The sequence below is a fragment of the Larimichthys crocea genome, chromosome IX, assembly GCF_000972845.2.
Source record: "Larimichthys crocea isolate SSNF chromosome IX, L_crocea_2.0, whole genome shotgun sequence".
Lineage (NCBI taxonomy): Eukaryota > Metazoa > Chordata > Actinopteri > Sciaenidae > Larimichthys > Larimichthys crocea.
This window is the reverse complement of record NC_040019.1, coordinates 1-23433: the sequence shown is the minus strand read 5'-3', so window position 1 is coordinate 23433 and position 23433 is coordinate 1. Positions and strand designations below refer to the sequence as shown.

General features: G+C 43.1%; 2 protein-coding genes across 6 annotated transcripts; one reads left to right on the top strand and one right to left on the bottom strand.

Annotated features, from left to right (window-relative positions):
• Positions 1–326: 326 nt before the first annotated feature.
• rilpl1 (Rab interacting lysosomal protein-like 1) lies at positions 327–14015 on the top strand. 5 transcript variants are annotated; one of them, XM_019278674.2, is made up of 10 exons: positions 328–949; positions 4945–5092; positions 5877–5995; positions 7042–7287; positions 7367–7567; positions 8852–8902; positions 9006–9160; positions 9237–9341; positions 11624–11711; positions 13110–13248. In XM_019278674.2, exons 1-10 carry the CDS (start codon positions 662–664, stop codon positions 13113–13115), a joined length of 1407 nt encoding a protein of 468 aa, XP_019134219.1. In that variant the 5' UTR covers positions 328–661; the 3' UTR covers positions 13116–13248. The 5 variants fall into 5 exon arrangements, with proteins under 5 accessions (XP_019134220.1, XP_019134219.1, XP_019134218.1 ...); XM_019278675.2 differs by lacking the exon at positions 13110–13248 and having other exon boundaries at positions 327–949; positions 11624–11717; XM_019278673.2 differs by lacking the exon at positions 11624–11711 and having other exon boundaries at positions 333–949; positions 13110–14015.
• A 7347-nt stretch (positions 14016–21362) lies between these two features.
• LOC113746433 (uncharacterized) lies at positions 21363–23035 on the bottom strand. The gene is made up of 2 exons (XM_027282073.1): positions 22203–23035; positions 21363–21917 (listed from the first exon to the last, which is right to left on the bottom strand). The coding sequence occupies exons 1-2, from the start codon at positions 22725–22727 to the stop codon at positions 21363–21365; spliced, it is 1080 nt and encodes a 359-aa protein (XP_027137874.1). The 5' UTR covers positions 22728–23035.
• Positions 23036–23433: the final 398 nt, after the last annotated feature.

Below are 23433 nucleotides of genomic sequence, written 5' to 3'. Positions count from 1 at the left end.
CTTATAATAATAATAATAATAATAATAATAATAATAATAATAATAATAAATGGTGCAACACAGTGGACTATAGTGGTTTTATTTCGAAAGGATAATAATAACAATAACATTAAGAATAATAACAACAGTAATAATAATAGTAACAACAACAACAACAATAACAACAATGATAATAATAACAACAATAATAACAACAACAACAACAATAATAATAACAACAGTAATAATAATAATAATGATAATAATAATAATAAATGCTGGTGATTTTATTTTGAAAGGCCTATAATAATATATAATAATAATAATAATAAATGCTGGTGGTTTTATTTTGAAAGGCCTAGCCGGATGTTGGCAGTAACGGTATGGCGGCCTTGACCATGGCGGTCAGAGTGACGGGTAGGACGCAGGACGGAGCTCCGCGATGGGCCACAGCCGATATTTATCCCAAACAAATCAAACTCACCCCCGGGCTCCGCGGTCAGTGATGGCCCGGCGGTAGTTCCGCTGTTTTCGGCTCTTTTAGCGCGTTTTCGTTGACAGTTCGCGGCGGCGGAGCGGCAGAGTTTCGCTAACTTAGCGGGATTGTTGTTCCCGGGGAAAGGAAGTTTGCTGCGGCGGAGGAAACACCGGAGGAAGCCGGGCAGGGCCGAAGAGTCCCGACATGGAGGAGTCCGGCTCGGCCCTGGAGAAGAACGTGGCGGACCTCACGGTGATGGACGTGTACGACATCGCCGCCGTGGTCGGCCAGGAGTTCGAGCGGATCATCGACCAGTACGGCTGCGAGGCTCTGTCCAGGCTGATGCCCAAAGTGGTGCGGGTGCTGGAGATCCTGGAGGTCATGGTGAGCCGCAACAGCATCAGCCCGGAGACCGAGGAGCTGCGGCTGGAGCTGGACAAGCTGCGGCTGGAGCGGCTGGACCGGCTGGAGAAGGAGAAGAAGCACCGAAAGGTCCGACACACAGCGGGCAGGGACGGGCCTGACACCCGGGGTGCACGGATAAAGATTATACTAAATAATATATTAAATATTATATCAAATAATATATCAAATATAGTGTTTATAAGTTAACAAAACAAACAGACTCAGTGTAACAGGGCCACAAAGTTACTGGGATTTAAGTAATCAGAGTATTTACTCAAGTAAAAGTACCCCAATTCATTCAAAATTTACATTATTAATATAAAATGTAATCAATAAATCTGATTGGATTATGATTAGCAGAGGTGAAGGAAGTAATCAGAGTATTTACTCAAGTAAAAGTACCCCAATTCATTCAAAATTCACAGTATTATTATAAAATATAATAAACAAATATACTATGATTGAGATTGGAAGAGGTGGAGGAAGTAATCAGAGTATTTACGCAAGTAAAAGTACCTCAATTCATTCAAAATTCACAGTATTAATATAAAATGTAATCGATAAATCTGATTGGATTATGATTTGCAGAGGTGGAGGAAGTAATCAGAGTATTTACTCAAGTAAAAGTACTGCAGAAATACTCCATTACAAGTATAATTACTCCATTTTAAAACTTACTATATGTATTATCAGAAAAAGTACTTAAGTACTAAAGTAACTTAACTTAAATATATCCAGTTTATACTTTTTACTCCACTACATTTGGCAGCTGTAGTTACAAGTTACTTTCCAGATTCAGAGTATTACTTTAAAGTATAATCAACAAATATATCCTGATTCTGATTATCAGTGGTAGAAGAAGTATTCAGATTACTTACGAAACTAAAAGTACCAATGACCCTGCAGAAATACTCTTTTACAAGTAAAAATACTCAACAGAAGTACTCAATGAAGAGAAATGAGCTCTGTGAGCGATGGTGGAAAGTAACTAAGTACATTACTGAAGTACTGTAGTAGTAGTAGTAGTGGCCGTTTTATGTGTTTTACTTCAGTATAATTTTGAGGTACTTGCACTTTATTTAAGTAAATCCAATTTATATTACTTTATACATATTCTTTTTACTTCACTACATTTATCTGGCAGCTGTACAAGTCATTATGATGAGTACTTTACTGAAGTAAAAGTACTTGAGTAAAATACGATATAGGTTTATTCAAGTTTTTTCTTCACCTTTTCTTTGTCGAATCTTCATTTCCGAGGAAACTAAAGCCTGAAAACTGTTTCCCTCTGAAATACAGATGAGTATAGTATCCAGAAATGTGTACTCGAGTACAGTACTCAAGTAGATGTGCTTGATTTAACCCAGACCGATAGTTCCTGTTTGTTTGGCTGCAGATGAGACATTCGCTCCTGACTCAGCAGGAAAATGTTTCTCCTCTTTCACACTCGCAGATATATTCGTCCAATTAGTCATCCAACCATAACGAAGAAGTAAGAGACACTAAAACATCAGAGCATGAGCCAAAACATACACAGTAAGACGTCTGTGCTGGATTTAATCAAGTACTAGAGTTTCAGTAGAGTACCAGGCCTCTGGGAAGCAGTGTGGAGGAAGTACTCAGAGTAAAAGTACAAATACAACCATGTAAAAAAGTACTTAAAGTACTCGTTTTAAACAAAAACGGCACATGTCATGGACATATTATTATTATTATTATATAAAGTATATAACAGTATGAGATTAATATTCATAAATCAGTGTGTGAGTTGTAAAGCTGCAGTCGACCAATTGATTTCGCCTTTTTTCGCTGATTCCAGCTTCTCAAATAACCAGTTACCGTTCAGTGGTTCCCAACCCATGGCTCAGGCCCCTCAAAGGGACGCTGGTTGCTCAAACAAGACACCTGTAACCACGCCCACCTGTCAATCAAAGCATCCACGCTCTTAATCCTGCATAACTTTAAGCCTTAATATAACCTGAACAGGTGAGTTGTATATAAATTCACCCTCAGTACAGTTGTCATGAACGGGGAAATTAGCTACAGAGACCAAGACTGTTTTTTGTACCAGGCTGTAAACATGTTTATTTCTGCTGTGAAGTTGGACATTTGGACATGGGGACTTATGGAGACTGACTCACTTCTGGAGCCAGACTCAGGTGGACGTTAGAGGAACTGCAGAAACAGACACAGAGGTTGCTGCTTGCGTTCGTACAGTAGCGAGCTCTGTTGTTGTTTGTAGGACTCACACACACACACACACACACACACACACACACACACACACAGATGACTGAAGGGGAGAAGAATGCCGACTGACAGACTTATAACAACAGACTGCTTCCTGTGGGTCAGACTGTGAGATGATTAACGGGAGTAAAAGTACTCAGTTAACTCGATAAGTACATCAGAATAGTACTCGAGTAAATGAGATCCCTGTGCAGTCTCTCAGTCAGGATCAGCGGCTCGGCGTCCGTCCGCTCGGCGCTATAAAAAAAAGTTTATATTCCAGTTTCTCGTGACGGTGACTGGCGGGTCAGCGGGTCACTGATTAACTGAGTCTCATGAGCGAGATGAAGTTTCTGCTGTGACTGACGGGGTGAGAGGACAGAACGAGGTCACTTTGTTTTTTATCACACACTCAGAAGGACGCACCGGCTACAGAGGCAGTGTCCAAGGATTGTATAATATAATAAGACTATAAATACACCAGGATTTCATTCATAATAATAATATTAACTTTATATGGCACCTTTAACAAGTTATAATCGAGACACAGTCACAGAAAACAGGATACAGTTGAATATAAATAAGATGGGGGAATAAAAAAAAGGCAGATCTGGTTAAGCGTCAAAGGATAAAGACGACATCACGAGTCTGTAAGGTGAGCCTCCAGTTTTGAACCTCGACCTTCGAACTTGGAGGATCTGAACTGAACAATATAGATCGATTTAAAACTTCATTTATTTAAATTTACATTAGATTAGATTCAACTTTACTGTCACTGCACAGAGTAACATGTAGCAGTATAAATACACAGATGTAATATAAAGAACAGTTTACATGATGAGCATGAGCAACAGCTACCAAGCTATACAGTCCAGGTGTATATATATATATATATATATATATATATACCTGTACTGTATCTTCATTGTTCTCTTCATGGTGCTCTTCATGGTGCTCTTCATGGTTCTCTTCATGGAGCTCTTCACGGAGCTCTTCATGGAGCTCTTCATTGAGCTCTTCATGGTTCTCTTCATGAAGCTCTTCACGGAGCTCTTCATGGAGCTCTTCACGGAGCTCTTCATGGTGCTCATCTTGGAGCTCTTCACGGAGCTCTTCGTGGAGCTCTTCATGGTGCTCATCTTGGAGCTCTTTTACATTGCATTTAGCAGACGCTTTTATCCAAAGCGACTTACAGAGGAGGACATAAGCTGAGAAAGGTGTAAAGGTCTTCATGGAGCTCTTCATGGAGCTCTTCGTGGAGCCCTTCATGGTTCTCTTCATGGAGCTCTTCATGGAGCTCTTCATGGAGCTTTTCATGGAGCTCTTCATGGAGCTCTTCATGTTCTCTTCATGGTGCTCTTCATGGTGCTCTTCATGGTGCTCTTCATGGAGCTCTTTATGGTTCTCTTCATGGTGCTCTTCATGGTGCTCTTCATGGTGCTCTTCATGTTCTCTTCATGGTGCTCTTCATGTTTTCTTCATGGTGCTCTTCATGTTCTCTTCATGGTGCTCTTCATGGTGCTCTTCATGGTGCTCTTCATGGTTCTCTTCATGGTGCTCTTCATGGTGCTCTTCATGGTGCTCTTCATGGAGCTCTTTATGGTTCTCTTCATGGAGCTCTGCAGATTCAGTAACATACATGTAACACCTTCATGTGTAGTCACAGTCGAGCTTCATTCTACAAACGTGACGGTGACGAATTGAAGGAAGAGCTCAAATGAACCGGAGGAGCATCAGAACGAACGCGTTGAACGAGTGTGAATCGCGTGCTGCCTTCCTTCATCCTCTGGAGATCATGAAGATTTCACATCCTGTCCTGAACTTTTCTATTTTTTTTTCTGGTGTGAGTACAGGAGCTGGAGCTGGTGGAGGACGTGTGGAGAGGAGAAGCTCAGGACCTCCTCACCCAGATCGCTCAGCTGCAGGAGGAGAACAAAAGCCTCCTCACCAACATGTCCATCAAAGACCCGATGAGCGAGGAGGACCTGCAGAGGCACGAGGGTGAGTCTGAACGCTGCAGACAGCACAGCTGAGAATTCATTTACCTGATTTCATAAACTTGTCGATATTATTAATCATTCAAATTTGTCCGGGTGGTTAATAACTCTTTCTCTTTTCTACATATTTATTCTGACTTTAAATGAATAGTTTGATATTTTGGGGATCTCGTTGCAGCTTGTACTGTTTTATATCATTATAAGTTTTTGGAGTTTTGAAATGTTGGGTGAACAAAACCAGATATTTTCAGACGTGCTTTGTCTGTGGGGACAGTTTATAGACGTAGTGATGAATCAGCTGAGCTAACCTGGTTGTAGCTTCGTTTTTACCGTGCAGACACGAAACCCAACGTTCACTGACGATCACTGTTTCTCTCTCTGTTATGCACACACACACACACACACACACACACACACACACAAAGGAAGCCTTCTCTGTGTCTGACGGCGAGCCAGTCTTGTCTTTCTGCATCAGAGGCTCTCTCGTGGTTTAACACAGAGGCCACAGTCACCCTGACACACTGTGGACAGACCAGCCTCAGTGTACGAGCACACCTGCTAGACTCACACACACACACACACACACACACACACACACACACACACACACACACACACACACACACACACACACACACTCACACACACGCGCATGCTTGCACACATTCTTGGTTTCCTCTGTACAACTCTGTCCAATGACCTTTCTCCTCCGATAAAGTTATAAATAAATGATTCCTCATCAGAAATCACCTCTTCCATCTCCTCTCTCCTCTCTCCTTTCTCACCAGGCATGTCGGAGAGAGAGAGACAGGTGATGAAGAAGCTCAAAGAAGTCGTGGACAAGCAGAGAGACGAGATCCGAGCCAAGGACCGAGAGCTCACGCTGAAGAACGAGGACATAGAAGCAGTAAGGCGACGACTGATCCGTGTGAAGGTTGTCAGAGGAGAAAGGTCAAAGCAAAACCAAATAGAACATAATAAAAACATTCACTGCAGATATTCGACACGTCCTGGCAGGAGAATCACAGGTGTAACTAATAACTTGAAGTAATCCATTTGGCTGTGACGGTTCCAGGGGAATGGTGTGATCCATGTTGGCTCGCTGGGACCTGGAAGCAGTCAGTCAGTTTAGTCGGCGTCGGTGTGGAGTTAAAAGAAGAGGTTACTGTAGCTGCCACTAGCACGAGACACCTGAACCTCCAGCTGTTCTGTTAGTAGTTGAGCTGGATTATGGGTAATGTAGGCGCCATGGTTTGACAAAGAGGAAGAACAGATACAGATAAAAGCATGTCATGTGCTATTAAGACAATAAATAATGCAAATAATCAATCAACAACACAATCAAACCAAGATGAGATGAGACGAGATAAAACAAGATGAGACAAGATGAGACAAGATGAGACAAGGTGAGACAAGATGAGACAAGGTGAGACAAGATGAGACAAGATGAGACAAGATGAGATAAGGTGAGACAAGATGAGATAAGGTGAGACAAGATGAGACAAGATGAGACAAGATGAGACAAGGTGAGACAAGATGAAACAAGATGAGACAAGATGAAACAAGATGAGACAAGATGAGACAAGATGAAACAAGATGAGATAAGGTGAGACAAGATGAAACAAGATGAGACAAGATGAAACAAGATGAGACAAGATGAGACAAGATAAAACAAGATGAGATAAGATAAAACAAGATGAGACAAGATGAGACAAGCTCAACTTTAATGATCTCACACTGGAGAAATTCACTTGTCACAGCAGCTCCTGTCAGAACAACATGGTGGAGAACTAATACATCATGAATCTGTTTAAAAGGTCATGAACAGCTGACTGAAGGAGCTGTGGTAGCTCCTTCTTGCAGTCTGTTGATGTTTAAGGCCTCCTCCCTGCAGAGGAGGTGCAGGGAGACGCTCCTTCTCTTACTCCTGTGTGTGTTTCTGTGTGTGAGCAGCTCCAGCAGCAGCAGTCTCGCCTCATGAAGATCAACCACGACCTGCGACATAAAATCTCCGTGGTGGAGGCTCAAGGCAAAGCGCTGATCGAACAGAAGGTGGAACTGGAGGCCAGCGCTCAGGCGCGGGGACAGGAAGTCGGCGCCCTCCGGCAGGAAGTTACACGCTTGAGGGAACGACTCCAAGGAGACCTGCCGGCCCAGAACCCTGAAGAAGCCCCGCCTCAGCCCCCGTCACCTGCAGAGGTAACGCACCGCGTGAAACCAGCAAAGAGATGATAAGCAGCTGTGTGAACAGATAACAAAGTGTCTTTTACTCCACCAGCGTGGTAAAGCTGCTACAGTGGTGGTGGGGTCTGAGGGCTGGTCAGACAGACCTGACCCCTCTGAGCTGATGATGGGTGGTGGTGGTGGTGGTGGTGGTGAGTTTGGTGACCCGTCCCCACGACCCCTGCCTGGTTCCCTCAGCCCAGAGGGACACGAGGACGGGGATGAGGAGGCTGAGGACGAGGCAGTGTTGCTTTGGGTAATACAGAAGTGCTAGTTAGTGAAGCAGAGTGGTGTGATTGTCCTGACTCCTAACTCCAAACCTGCACCCCCCCCCCCCCCAAAGAAGAACAACCACATCGGTAGAAACAAACAAAACAAAAGCAGCGAGTGGACTAACGTTTGTGTGGCCCATGAGAAGTGCTGAAGTGGCTTGGCATGGGTGTTCAAGAACTAACAGAGTACGTCAGTCGGATTTGTCGCTCCAGCTGGGTGAGCCTGTCTGGATGACTGCACCGATGACCTTTCTAAATATAGATCATTCAACAGCTCAGCCTCTAACAGCACTTGAAGTTGTCCTTTAATGCACCATGATCCTGAAACACTGACAGTAGTAGTGTTTGTTTGAAGTCCAACTGAAATGAAATGTGTTTACGTTCTGCTACAGGACACAAATCACACCATCATCCACATTTATATTGTCTAATTATTTGTTTGATGATTGCGCCCCCTGTTATTGTATTAATTCGTTAGTTAGATGTTTAGATGGAGAACTGTTTTACATACCTAAACCATATCTGCATAAAACAGGCAGGCAGACGCAATATTCAAGCAAAGTTTCCAGAAAATCTGTGAAAGAAAATGTCAATAAATGTTTGTTTCCATCCACTAAGAATATCAGGGGTTGGGTCATCGAGATAAAAAGCTGGTGATGCCAACTCTTCAGTCAGCAGAAGAAAAAGGTTCAATGAGATGACAAAAAGAATCAGTCGAACCTCAAATTTGTGTAAAACTATGAAGAAAACAAGATTTCCACTCATAAAAACAGGTGGATGGAGACGCACTTACTAACCAATAGCCACACGTTTGCTTTCCAGCTTCTTATCTAACTTACAAACATGAAAACGTGTTCATCACCACCAAAAAAACACGCCGTCTGTCCGTTACGTGTAGCTGCAGAGCAGGTTTGTTAAGTTAGATTTGGTCCCCTGCTGGTGCTCAGCCTGCCAGTCAGAGAAACAGCCGGCGGAGAGGAACGAGAGCCCCGAATAACTTTCTCTTCCTAAATGTGATTTCAGTTGGACTTAAACATTCATAGAACACATATTAATGAGAATCATGGTCTGTTTTTTTTTTTTGCTCAGTGCATGAGTGACTTCCTGTCAGCTGCATGTTGTTGAAGTCCTTCAGGTGTTTTTAACGTGTCGATTGTGCTGAGTTAAAAAAAACAAACAGTTTTAGCTTAAAGGGAGGAGGGAAGGGCGAACAAAGGGTATTGGAACAAGGCCCGATGTCTGACTTAGAGTTCAACGTTTGCCACCAGGAGGCGATGTGCGATGACGACATGCCTGCTGTGTTCCAATATTTTACCAAGGTATCCTCACTTCCTACCCGCCTTCCTTCCTTCCGTGCTTCCTTCCTGTATTTCGCCGGTTGTGTTTCCTCGTTTTCGTGACGTGTCTCGTCTCTCTCGGCAGGAGGCGCTGTGCGAGGAGGAGACGGGAGGCCTGGATCCAAAGGACCCCAACAGGCCTCGGTTCACCCTGCAGGAGCTGAGGGACGTCCTCCACGAGAGGAACGAGCTCAAGGCCAAAGTGTTCCTGCTGCAGGAGGAGCTGGCCTACTACAAAAGGTACTTTCCAATCTGAGGAGACGAGTCATGGTGGAATAAGTACAGCCAAGCTGACTTTAACGCTTTGTCTTTGCAGTGAGGAGGCAGAAGACGAGATGGTTACCCCGAGCCCTTCACCCTCGCCTGAACTGAGGACTCGCGCCCGTTCTTCTGCCCAGCCGGAGTCGGGAATCAAACGCCTGTACGTTTCCCTGCAAATACACTCGTCTGCTCATGAAAACACTCGTCTGCAAACATCGCTTTGCATGCGCTGAGTAAAGGATCATTAAAACGGCTCCTGCATGTTCAAACATTTACATCTTCAAGAAGCTCGTTTTATATACGAGAAGTAGCAGACGCTTAGTTTGCTTTAGTGTGTGTGTAAACATGTAGTTTTACATTTTGAGACTGATTAATGAGGCGGAAGCGGCTTCACAACACGTCATCATCCGTAAGAAACACGAGCAGCGACATGAGAAACGTATTTCAGCCGGATCCGTGATTCTAACAGCTCATGTAAACGCCCCACTTCCTGTGTTTGTTTGAGATAACACAGCAAGAATGTCAAATCCCGGCCCGTCCTCTGTTTGCCTCTGCTGCTCTGCGTCAGACTTTATACACAAATCTGTTTAATAAGACGAATATTATATTTCATAAAACTCCAGTGAGTTTTTCTGATGTTAGCAGAGAGGTGAAGGACAGTTTGTGGCTCACGTCAGCTTCTTCAGTGATGCCAAAGACGGCGACCGAGACGTCGTTCAGAGTTGAGGATTAGGCTCAAGGTTTGGAAAATGTCCCTCGAGGATTTATCCAGGCTGGGACTCGTCCAGAACAAATGAAGAGGGAAGCTTCAGCTCCTCTACAGTCACTCGAGACAGTTTGACTTTGGACACATTAAACTGCAACTGGCACGACAAAAACCTCTTCTTCTTCATCTTCATCTTCTTCTTCATCTTCTTCTTTCCGGTGGTCCAAAACGCCTGTGGTACAACCCGGCTAACAAACTGAACTGACATTAGCTAACAGCAGCTAACAAACTGCGCTAACAGCAGTTAACAAACTGAGCTAACCTGAGCTAACACCAGCTAACAAACTGAGCTAACATCAGTTAACAGACTGAGTTTACATGAGCTAACAGCAGCTAACAAACTGAACTAACATTAGCTAACAGCAGCTAACAAACTGAGCTAACAGTAGCTAACAAACTGAGCTAACATGAGCTAACAGCAGCTAACAGACTGAGTTTACATGAGCTAACAGCAGCTAACAGACTGAGTTTACATGAGCTAACAGCAGCTAACAAACTGAACTAACATTAGCTAACAGCAGCTAACAAACTGAGCTAACAGTAGCTAACAAACTGAGCTAACATGAGCTAACAGCAGCTAACAGACTGAACTAACATTAGCTAACAGCAGCTAACAAACTGAGCTAACAGTAGCTAACAAACTGAGCTAACATGAGCTAACAGCAGCTAACAGACTGAGTTTACATGAGCTAACAGCAGCTAACAAACTGAGCTAACATTAGCTAACAGCAGCTAACAAACTGAGCTAACAGTAGCTAACAAACTGAGCTAACATGAGCTAACAGCAGCTAACAGACTGAGCTAACATGAGCTAACAGCAGCTAACAGACTGAGTTTACATGAGCTAACAAACTGAGCTAACATGAGCTAACAGCAGCTAACAGACTGAACTAACATTAGCTAACAGCAGCTAACAAACTGAGCTAACAGTAGCTAACAAACTGAGCTAACATGAGCTAACAGCAGCTAACAGACTGAGCTAACATTAGCTAACAGCAGCTAACAGACTGAGCTAACATGAGCTAACAGCAGCTAACAGACTGAGCTAACATGAGCTAACAGCAGCTACAGCTGTCAGCAGTTTACTTCACTGTCCATCATAAACTCTGTAAATCACAGATGAGTTGAGGCGGAGCAGCCGGAGGACATCAGAGGGAAAACCAGAAAACATTTCCTCCATAAAATATGATCCAGTTTCACCAGAATCAGTGAAATAGTTGCTGCTGTGTGACTTAGTGCCGTAAAGCGTTACGGACTTCTCCCGACCCGGAGCCCAAAGTTACATAGAGTGAGAACAGACGTACGAATGACAGAGACACCGTTCACCTGATCACAGGTCAGCGTGGATCAGCAGGAGGTCACAGACGTTCTCGGTGTGTTTGTGTGCGTTGATGTTGCCTTAGCTGCGTTTCTTCTCTCTCAAATCATCCCGAGTGTTTTTTGCACGAATGATTTGAGGCTTCACGATTCAGCATGCGACGCACATGAAGCAGAGTGTTTTCATGCGACACTAAACGGCATGACTCCTGTTGGTTTTGAGTTTTCCAGGGTCAAACAGAGGTCAAAGGTTGATGTGGTCCCTGTCTCCCCCTCCCTGTCCCTCCTCCTCCTCCTCCTCCTCCTCCTCCTCTCTATATATGTCTCTACCTGTTTGTGTCTTTACCTCTGTGTAACAGGATCTTCACAGCCATTATGCCGATGGTGGCGGCTGGTTTGATCCCAGATGACCCCACTTTACAGCCAATCAGACGTCTCGTATCGCTTGTATGACTCTATATATATTTGGTTGGCTTCAGAGTCTCGGCTAACGGCCTCCACCCCCTCTTTGCATGTGCATGTGGGTTTGCTTCTTTTTCCCACCACCACCACCTTTGTAGTATTCTGATTGGCTGATTGTGGGGCCGTCTCATTAAAATTATCCAATGGGATGATTGTGGATCATAAAAATCAGCCAGTCAGAATATGATCATGTAGTCTGTTGTCGTGTCGTCTTTCCCGCTCACTGACCGCAGTAACAACTCGTCAACTCATCACAGTAATTGAACGCTTGTAGCTCTTTGGCAGTAGTTAGTGAAACGACTCATCAGCTGACATTAAAATCAGTTAATCCAGCTCATTTTTATTCATTAATGTCAGTATTAAAACACAGCTTGACCTACGCTGAAGTAAAGGTGCTCTGTAGCAACAAATTCAACACATTAATATGATTTATGTAAACAAATAAGATGATGAATGAGAACTTGATGATTCACAATTAAAATCTGCAGCAACGCGGAGGTCGAAAAGTGGCTGATGGTTTGTAACTTCGACTCTTACCGACACGCTGTTGGATAACTACATATATGGTTCCCACGGGGCTTTGAAATCCTTGAAAGTTTGTGAATTTAAGGGGGGGAAAAACAAGCCCTTCGAGTTAAATCTGGAGCTAGTCCATTTGCTCCTTGAAAGTTCTTGACATAAATAGATATGAGTCATTGAAAGTGCGAAGTTTAAGTATAGAAATTTTGGTGGAAATCGACAGAATCCGACCCAGTGACAGGAAATAATCGTCACTGTGTGATGAAACCAGGTTAAATAATCCTGAAACGCTGTCACGAGACGCCAGGAACCAAAATCTGTGATTACACATCACGTCACCAGAGAACCTGGACTGTTGAAACGTTTGTTTCATAGATGTTCTGTCGATGTGCGGGTGGTTCTGTACCGAGGCTGTCCTTCATGTTTCCACATCGACCTAATCGAAGCTAATGACTCTGAGCTCGTCGAATCAGAACTCAGTGTTACTCATCCAAAGCGACAAAACATCTTTTCATTGGTCGATAAGACTCGGAAGAGAATAGGATCATCATCAGACAGCAGTATGGTTCAAACGGGTCTTTGAAATCCTTGAAAGTTTGTGAATTTGAGACACGCTGTTTGGAATTCACAGACAGCATCGGTCATGATCATCGATGTAATATGTCTGTGAGATGGAAACGCCCAAACCAATGAAGGGCTGAGATCAGGATACCATCAGCCGCTTTATCGATCACGCTGTAATTAGTTTCACAGTAATTAAACACACAGCTGTATCCTGTAACACTAACACTGCTTTACACACACGTTACTGTCATCTGACCCTCTGTCCATCCTGTCTCTCTCTCTCTGTCTCTGTCGTCTCAGGTTTAGTTTCTTCTCACGTGACAAACAGCGGAGCTCGCAGCGCAGCGCACAGTTTGACGTCGGCGTCGTCGGCTCGTGGGCGGGGAAAGACGACGTGTACACGGAACAAGCCCAGGAGGCTTTGCAGCACATGTAGAGGGTCAGCTCAAACTCCAAAAAGAAAACTCTTAACACTCCATGTCCATCGCTCGAGGGTCCGCAACACCTAAAAACACCCACAAGAGACTCACGTGCTGCAGCTGAAACATCCCGTGCTTGAGGTGAGACGACGGCCGGCGGGAAGAAGAGTGAACGGAGGCTCCAGCTTAGACGAAGAAACTTTTTAAAACCTCAAAAAAAAAAAACGGCACATACAGACTTTGAAAGTAGAATTATGTACTGAAGGTTTCTAAGAGAGCGTGAACTCAAGTTGAAGGATGGAAAGTGGAAAGTTGTTGGAATCCAGGTGGGTAACGTTGGAGACGCTGGTTCAGAGTAAGTGGATGAAAAGTAACACTGAGTCGAAGGATCGGGACACAGACGTGTGCCATAATAATGCGTAAAAAACCTCCAGATGACTTTATGAAAAAACTTTTATTACTCGATGAAAGATGAAGGATTTCTCTCTCGAAACACAAACCTGCAAAGAAAACAAAGTATCACTGCAGTGATTCAAAGTCAAAGCTTCCGTGTCCCGTTAAATTATTATTAAAGTTTCTGTCCTCGTTCACGCGGACAGCTCACAGGTTCATCACCAGCATTTTACAAAACTACGAAGCTCAAGTACAAATATAATAAAGAGTCGACACGAGGCGTGTAAAATGATGCTTAGAATCACAATTTAAAAACTGTGCACAGAAAAAAACATTTAAAAAAAATATGCTTTTATTTATAAATCATGCAATACAGAACGTGTAGGGAGTTATACAGAGTACGGAGGCCCATTTCTGCCAAGAAAAACAAGAAATCAAGAAATTATAAAACATTAAATGTTGGATAATTTGTATGTATTAATTAGGTTGTAAAATAGTTGCTGTAAACACGTGAAAAGACTTTGAATGATATGTCACTGAAATGTGGAGTCAGAGGTTCAAACTGTTTTTCAGTCTCAGGATTTTTGTGGGCGGTCCTTAAAGGGCGGCTCGATGACACGCTGAGGCCACCCTGAGCAGAGAGACAGAGATGAATTCATCTCAGCTCAGAGTGTTTCAGAGTTAGTCATGTTCATTTTCTGAACTCATCCGACACGTTTCAGTCGCTTCAAAGACTGAACACACATTTAGAGACAGAGTAGATTTTTTTTGTGATTTAGCACCCCCAGTTTCAGAGTGTAATCCCTCCGTGGTAAATATGGACAGCTGTACTCGAGTATTTGCTCCCCATCATCACGCTTCTTCTTCTTCCCGGTGGTCTAAAGCGGCTGTGGTACAAACACTAACACTCACCCGGTGCTCTGAGCTCACGGCTAACATCTGAGCTAACAGCAGCTACAGCTGGCAGCCGTTTATTCGAACAGTACTTCATAATTTACTTACAATTTAGATCATAAAGTTTTTCTTCTTCTCTGGCAGAAATGGACTTCCATAATTAAGCGTTTGCTTCTCTCTGACTCACAACACAAAACTTTCATTCTCTCACAGTGCCATACATTTATCTAATACATTCAAACAGTTTCAGGATCACCAGCTTGAGCCAAAGCAGGTTTTAACACATGAACCGTCCTCTTTGGTGAATAAACAGATGCAGTAAATCGTTATACATTATAAAAGTTATCAAAGTTTACAAAAGCAGCATTGTCAGTATTAAACTCCCGAAACTTTACCTCTTAACTTATTTGTGTTTTTAATGTAACACAGCACGTCTAAACGATCAGTCAACAAATCCAATGAAAAGACCAAAAGCCTGAAGTGGTGCCGAGGAGCTCCATTGTCACCTGGTTGCTCACCTGTGACCACACCCACCTGTCAATCAAAGCGTCCACGCTCTTAACCCTGCATAACTTTAAGCCTTAATATAATGTGAACAGGTGAGTTGTATATAAATTCACCCTCAGTACAGTTGTCATGAACGGGGAAATTAGCTACAGAGACCAAAACTGTTTTTTGTACCAGGCTGTAAACATGTTTATTTCTGCTGTGAAGTTGGACATTTGGACATGGACGTTTGAGGAACTGCAGGTTGAAGGTTGCTGCTTGACAACAGTCCCCAACAAACACTTTATTTCCTCTTGTTTGAGTTACGTTTGATTCGTTTTTTTAGCATTTGTTTTTTTAAAGATTTAAGTCTTCGGTTCTGGAACCGTCACAGTCGGAAAGTGTTGCGAACACGTTGTTGAATTTGGTCTTTTCGTGAGATTTGTTGACGTTAAGTAAAACGTAGACTAACACCAGCAGGACTGTCTTCCTGTAACATATTCGAGCCACTGAGCCACAAAAAGCACTTTGTGTTACAGGTAACAAGTTTTTAAACCTTGCTGTATCTATTCCACACCCCAAATATCTAACTTTTAGAAAACACGCAGCAATAAGCACTTTTTAATTTTAGGTTTGTTACGAGAAAGGTGTGCACACGTTGACTTGTGCTTTTATGCATCATTTACACAACGCCTCAAACACAAACACGGCTTCAAGGTGACATAAAAATCCTCAGATCGCGCTAAAGAGACTGCTGAGACGTTAAAACGACAGAATCAGATCGTTGGTTTGAAGTGCTGAGCGTGGTTTACATTTCTAATCTGGTGGTTGTTTGCATCTGCTTCTCCAGCTTGACTTCGTGCTTAACACGGACCGACGATGGCTGCGCTGTTTTCCAGTCGTAGAGGCACTTTGTGTTCATTTATCCTCCCTGAGCGAGGTGGAATAAATGAATATGAAATGACGGTAATGAGGCTGAAAATGAGTGTCAAAGCAGCTTCCCTTTGTTTTACATATTCAGACGATAATAATGATATTTATTGCGAGAGAGAGTCTCGTGTTCTCGACCACATCTGGAAGGGAAATCTTAGAAAAGGGAAATCAGTCGAGCTGTCGCTGCAGCTCGTTATTTAAGACAGTGTTGGTCACCATCTCTCTCTCTCATGTGTTTCCCGTATTAAAGTGGATATTTAAAAGACATAATGACTGGATCAGTGCTTTATTAAACGAGCTATCTCCTCAATAATAAAAACTCTGTAATGTTTCATGTGTTTGTCTGTTTGTTTGTTTTTTTGTCTGAGTTATCGTGTTAAAAATTAAATAACGTGCACACGTACAGTAACAGTCAAACTTTTGGACACACAAATCTTCTTTTTGTTTGACTCCAGGGTTTGTTTGTGGTTTAGAAATCTACTTGCCCAAAGTGCATTTTTACTTGCCCCAGTACAAACTGCTTTATCTATTAGCAGTTGCAGCTTTTTGGAAACTTAACATGCCTTTGAATCTCGACCCTGTTTTGCTCTCCGACTTGCGACAAGCTGCCAAAAAGTAGTTGGGAGTCTCGCCAGCCAACTAACCGTACCTGTTTGTGTGATAGTTGAAATGCTTCCTCGCTTTGCATTTGACCCAGTTAAAAATCTTTTTGGTCAGTAACAAATATTATCAAAGGATGAGAGAAATATGAAGACGGAGGACAGAACGTGTTAAAAGTTTAGTAACACAACAATAAAAGCTGGGTAGTTGGATGATAAAAGATAATAACAGTCGTATGATAATGGATTAATAATAAAAACATCAGCTGATTCAAGTTTGATCAAATTTAGTTTTGTAAAATCTGATAACTTGACTTTGTCTCTGAGCTCTTCGTTATGAAAAATTAGGTGCAAGTACGACTTGATTTTTTACTGTGAGATGCTTAAGAATAAATAATTTGTATGGTTCCCATGGGTCCTTGTAATGAAATGAAATGAAATTTTTTTTTAGATTTTGTGCAAGAGACTTAAACAAAACTAAAGATTAAAACTAGAACTAACAAAACTAAAAATACTTTATGTATAAATAAAGTAAATCGTCTTTATTCTGCTAGTTACCTGTCGTATTAGGTCCTTGAATGTGAGAGAATTGGACCTTAAAAGTCCTTGAATTTAATGTTTAATGTGTAGGAACCATGTACTATCTATCTATTCAAATTTAAGGTACTTGAAACTGATACAGTAATTATGAACAACTTTTTAATCTGGACACAGATACATATATACAAAAATTTTAATCTGGATTTGCTAAATCTTTGCTAAAACCCTTTCCTCCCTCCCGTCTGCGTTACCCTTCATGCCTTTCTGTTAAAAAAGTCTCCATAGGGGTCTATACCCCTCACCATAATTTACACTGATCCCATAAACCAGCAGCTGTGGGTCCTCTCGTCCCCTTTGGAGCAGGCTTTGAGTTTACCTGTCATGTAAATACAGCGTTACAACAGCACAGAGGCCCTCCAGGTATCTACTGCAGCTCTTTTATTTTAATCTGAAAAGGGAAGAGTTGCCATGAAGTGTTGTTTGAAGGTCTTTTGAGATGTTTGGATTAATGATCTTTAGATGTGGGAGATTAGTGGAGAGGTCCTGATCATGTTTGGTTCTTTACTGAATATTATATTGTCAATACCATGAACAGGAATGTGTTGTGTTGCTTACAGTCAGTATTTTGTAGCTGGAATAAAATATTACAAGTCAAAGTCAAAGGACCATTCCGAAGTCAAATGAATGACTCTCCTGATAATTAAAGCTCTTCATTCATATCCACAAAAATGGAAATAATAATAAAGTGTGTGATAAAAATGTGTCACTCTAACAGGAGAGATTCAATGCTTTACTTGTAAACAAATGAAAAAATATTATAGTACAGATATGACTAACTGCAGCTCACTGTAACTCAGAGTAGTCCTAAATTATCATGTTGCAGGTACCTGCAGTGACGTGTCGGCCTGTATGTAGGAGGCAGTTTAGTTACACCGACTTTATCTTAAATATTATTGTTGTTATGACAACAGGTAAACATGGTGTGAAATTTGTAGCAAATTATTTATTGAATGAATTGTATAAATCAGGAAGTCCCAGCCCCGGTGCAAAGAGTCTCAGCTGTGAAGTTGAACATTTTAACATGGGGGCTTATGGAGACTGACTCACTTCTGGAGCCAGCCTCAAGTGGAAGTTTATACAGTCTGTGATTAAAAAATATGTTTTCTGACAAGCCCAGCCCCCCAAAACACTGACTGCACTGACTTAAATCACAGAGGCTGGGCTGTGGAAATGAGAATCTTTCAAAGTGTCTGGTGCATTTTTAAAAAAATGCTTAGAGCTTGTTTGTTTTCTTTGAAGGCTTTGATCAGTTTTGACTCCGCCCACCGGTCCGCCCACATGCGTTGATCTGTTCTGACTCCTCCCACTTACCCTTTGATCGGTTTTAACTCCTCCCACTTACCCTTTGATCGGTTTTAACTCCTCCCACTTACCCTTTGATCTGCTCTGGCTCCTCCCATTTGGCTCCCCCCATTTGATGTTTGGTAGATGTAAGACATGTGTAAGACAGCTTCAAGCAGCACTGATCTTAGTACAAGTTACTACTACTTTGAGAATAGTCTTGAAAACCCTCAACAATAGCTGGATATTTGAAGAAATCCTCTTCATATAACTTCTATCTACAGAAATGTTACGACTGGGTTGCGACATTTTGCCTTGGGTGGCCAAAAAAACAAATCACATCATCAAGTCTGGATTGGGACTTAATCAACCCAGTTCAAAGGACTCTGCGGTGGCTAGATATTTGAAGGAATCACCTTCATATAACTTCCTTCTATCTACAGAAAGGCCAATATCAAATCAGGGTCTATCCATTTTGCCTTTGGTGGCCAAAAAAACAAGTCACGGCATCATGCATAGATGGGAACTTATTCAACCCAGTTCAAAGGACAATGACTCCCCAAGTTTGGACTCTCTGTTTAACAAAACTCTAAAGCAAGAGCAAGATGCCTCAACATCCACTGACCCTGTGATTAGGAGTAAGGGCATCATCTTTTCCCCAAGTTTGTACTCTCGGGTTAAAGAAACTCTAAAGCAAGAGCAGGACGGCAAGGCATGCATTGACTCTGTGGTTCATAAGGACAATGACTCCACAAGTTTGGGCTGCCTGGTTAATGAAACTCAGAAGCAAGAGCAGGACACCCCAACATGCATTGTCCCTGCGATTACGAGTAATGACAGCATCTCCCCAAGTTTGGACTCTCTGGTTAACAAAACTCTAAAGCAAGAGCAGGATGGCCAGGCATGCATTGACCCTGCGGTGGCTGGATATTTGAAGAAATCATCTTCATATAACTTGCTTGTATCTACAGAAAAGGCAATATTAAATCAGGGTCTATCTGTTTTGACTTCAGTGGCCAAAAGACGTCCTGGCATCATGCATAGATGGGAACTTAATCAACCCAGTTCAAAGGACAATGACTCCCCAAGTTTGGACTGCGTGGTTAATAAAACTCTGAAGCAAGAGCAAAACACCTCAACATCCACTGACCCTGTGATTAGGAGTAATGACATCATCTCCCCAAGTTTGGACACCTCAACATCCACTGACCCTGTGATTAGGAGTAATGGCATCATCTCCCCAAGTTTGGACTCTCTGGTTAACAAAACTCTAAAGCAAGAGCAGGACGCCCAGGCATTTGGTGACTCTGTGGTTCATAAGGACAATGACTCCACAAGTTTGGACTGCCTGGTTAATGAAACTCAGAAGCAAGAGCAGGACGCCTCTGCATCCATTGGCTCTGTAGTTCACAGGAGTCCATTTGGCAGCATGAGGCCTGAAGTAAGTCTTCTCTCTGTTTACGTATGTGTGTATAGTTGGCCTGATGTCTCTGGTCTAAGAACTGAAAGAGCCTGGGAACACATAACTATTGACCCAGAGGCGCCTCAATCTCCAGGCAAATGGTCCCTACAGCGGATTGTGAATATTTTCTGCAGCACCAAAGCAAGAATTGCAAATTGCTTTTATGGCATCAAAGCATGGATTGCAAATTACTTTTACAGGACCAGAGCAAGAATTGTAAGGCACCTTTACCGAACCAGGGAAAGAATTGTAAGGCACCTTTACCAAACCAGAGAAATAATTGTAATGCACATTTACAGAACCAGAGCAAGAATTGTAAGACACCTTTACCGAACCAGAGAAAGAATTGTAAGGCACCTTTACCGAACCAGAGAAAGAATTTTCAAGTTCACAAGTTCGGACTGCCTGGTTAATAAAAATCTGAAGCAAGAGCAAGATGCCTCAACATCCACTGACCCTGTGATTAGGAGTAATGGCATCATCTCCCCAAGTTTGGACTCTCTGGTTAACAAAACTCTAAAGCAAGAGCAGGACGGCCAGGCATGCATTGACTCTGTGGTGGCTGGATATTTGAAGAAATCATCTTCATATAACTTCCTTCTATCTACAGAAATGCCAATATTAAATCAGGGTCTATCTGTTTTGCCTTGGGTGGCCAAAAAAACAAGTCACATCATCAAGTCTGGATTGGGACTTAATCAACCCAGTTCAAAGGACAATGACTCCCCAAGTTTGGACTCTCTGGTTAAAGAAACTCTGAAGCAAGAGCAGGACGAAAGAATTGTAAGGCACCTTTACCGAACCAGAGAAAGAATTGTAATGCACCTTTACAGAACCAGAGCAATAATTGTAAGGCACCTTTACCAAACCAGAGAAAGAATTGTAAGGCACCTTTACCAAACCAGAGAAAGAATTGTAAGGCACCTTTACCAAACCAGAGAAAGAAATGTAAGGCACCTTTACCGAACCAGAGAAAGAATTGTAAGGCACCTTTACAGAACCAGAGAAAGAACTGTAAGGCACCTTTACCGAACCAGAGAAAGAATTGTAATGCACCTTTACCGAACCAGAGCAATAATTGTAAGGCACCTTTACCAAACCAGAGAAAGAATTGTAGGGAACCTTTACCGAACCAGAGCAAGAATTGTAAGGCACCTTTACCAAACCAGAGAAAGAATTGTAAGGCACCTTAACCGAACCAGAGCAATAATTGTACGGCACCTTTACCAAACCAGAGAAAGAATTGTAGGGCACCTTTACCGAACCAGAGCAAGAATTGTAAGGCACCTTTACCAAACCTTGGACTCTCTGGTTAATAAAACTCTAAAGCAAGAGCAGGATGGCCAGGCATGCATTGTCCCTGCGATTAGGAGCAATGACAGCATCTCCCCAAGTTTGGACTCTCTGGGTAATGAAACTCTGAACCAAGAGCAGGACACCCCAATGTGCATTGTCCCTGCGATTAGGAGCCCGTCCTGCTCTTGCTTTAGGTTTCGTTACCCAGAGAGTCCAAACTTGGGGAGATGCTGTCATTGCTCCTAATCGCAGAGGACAATGCACGTTGGGGTGTCCTGCTCTGGTTCAGAGTTTCATTAACCAGGCAGTCCAAACTTGTGGGGTTATTGTCCTTATGAACCACAGAGTCAATGCATGCCTGGCCGTCCTGCTCTTGCTTTAGAGTTTCATTAACCAGAGAGTCCAGACTTGGGGAGATGATGTCATTACTCCTAATCACAGGGTCAGTGGATGTTGAGGTGTCCTGCTCTTGGTTCAGAGTTTCGTTAACCAGAGAGTCCAGACTTGGGGAGTCATTGTCCTTATGAACCACAGAGTCAATGCATGCCTGGCCGTCCTGCTCTTGCTTTAGAGTTTCATTAACCAGAGAGTCCAAACCTGGGGAGATGCTGTCATTGCTCCTAATCGCAGGGGCAATGCACGTTGGGGTGTCCTGCTCTTGGTTCAGAGTTTCATTAACCAGGCAGCCCAAACTTGTGGGTTCAATGTCCTTATGAACCAAGGAGTCAATGCATGCCTGGCCGTCCTGCTCTTGCTTTAGAGTTTCATTAACCAGAGAGTCCAGACTTGGGGAGATGATGTCATTACTCCTAATCACAGGGACAATGCACGTTGAGGTGTCCTGCTCTTGGTTCAGAGTTTCGTTAACCAAAGAGTCCAGACTTGGGGAGTCATTGTCCTTATGAACCACAGAGTCAATGCATGCCTGGCCGTCCTGCTCTTGCTTTAGAGTTTCGTTACCCAGAGAGTCCAAACTTGGGGAGATGCTGTCATTGCTCCTAATCGCAGGGACAATGCACGTTGGGGTGTCCTGCTCTTGGTTCAGAGTTTCATTAACCAGGCAGTCCAAACTTGGGGAGTCATTGTCCTTATGAACCACAGAGTCAATGCATGCCTGGCCGTCCTGCTCTTGCTTTAGAGTTTCATTAACCAGAGAGTCCAGACTTGGGGAGATGATGTCATTACTCCTAATCACAGGGTCAGTGGATGTTGAGGTGTCCTGCTCTTGGTTCAGAGTTTCGTTAACCAGAGAGTCCAGACTTGGGGAGTCATTGTCCTTATGAACCACAGAGTCAATGCATGCCTGGCCGTCCTGCTCTTGCTTTAGAGTTTCATTAACCAGAGAGTCCAAACCTGGGGAGATGCTGTCATTGCTCCTAATCGCAGGGGCAATGCACGTTGGGGTGTCCTGCTCTTGGTTCAGAGTTTCATTAACCAGGCAGCCCAAACTTGTGGGTTCAATGTCCTTATGAACCAAGGAGTCAATGCATGCCTGGTCGTCCTGCTCTTGGTTCAGAGTTTCATTAACCAGGCAGTCCAAACTTGTGGAGTTCATTGTCCTTATGAACCACAGAGTCAATGCATGCCTGGCCGTCCTGCTCTTGCTTTAGAGTTTCGTTAACCAGAGAGTCCAGACTTGGGGAGATGCTGTCATTACTCCTAATCACAGGGTCAGTGGATGTTGAGGTGTCCTGCTCTTGGTTCAGAGTTTCGTTAACCAGAGAGTCCAGACTTGGGGAGTCATTGTCCTTATGAACCACAGAGTCAATGCATGCCTGGCCGCCCTGCTCTTGCTTTAGAGTTTCATTAACCAGAGAGTCCAAACTTGGGGAGTCATTGTCCTTATGAACCACAGAGTCAGTGCATGCTTGGCCGTCCTGCTCTGCTTTAGGTTTCATTAACCAGAGAGTCCAAACTTGGGGAGATGCTGTCATTGCTCCTAATCGCCAGGGGACAATGCATGCATGGCGGTGTCCTGCTCTTGCTTGTTCGAGTTCTTACCCAGAGCGTCCAAACTGGGGAGCGAGTGTCATTTGCTCCTAATCGCAGGGACAATGCATGCCTGGCCCTCCTTCTCTTGCCCTTTAGGATTTTATTAACCAGAGGAGGTCCAAGGTTTGGTAAAGGTGCCTTACAATCTTGCTCTGGTTGGTAAGGTGCCTACACTTCTGGAAAGTCGAATATTGCTTGCTGGTTCGGTTAAGGTGCTTAAACAATTCTTTCTCTGGTTTTGGTAAGGTGCCTTACACATCTTGCTCTGG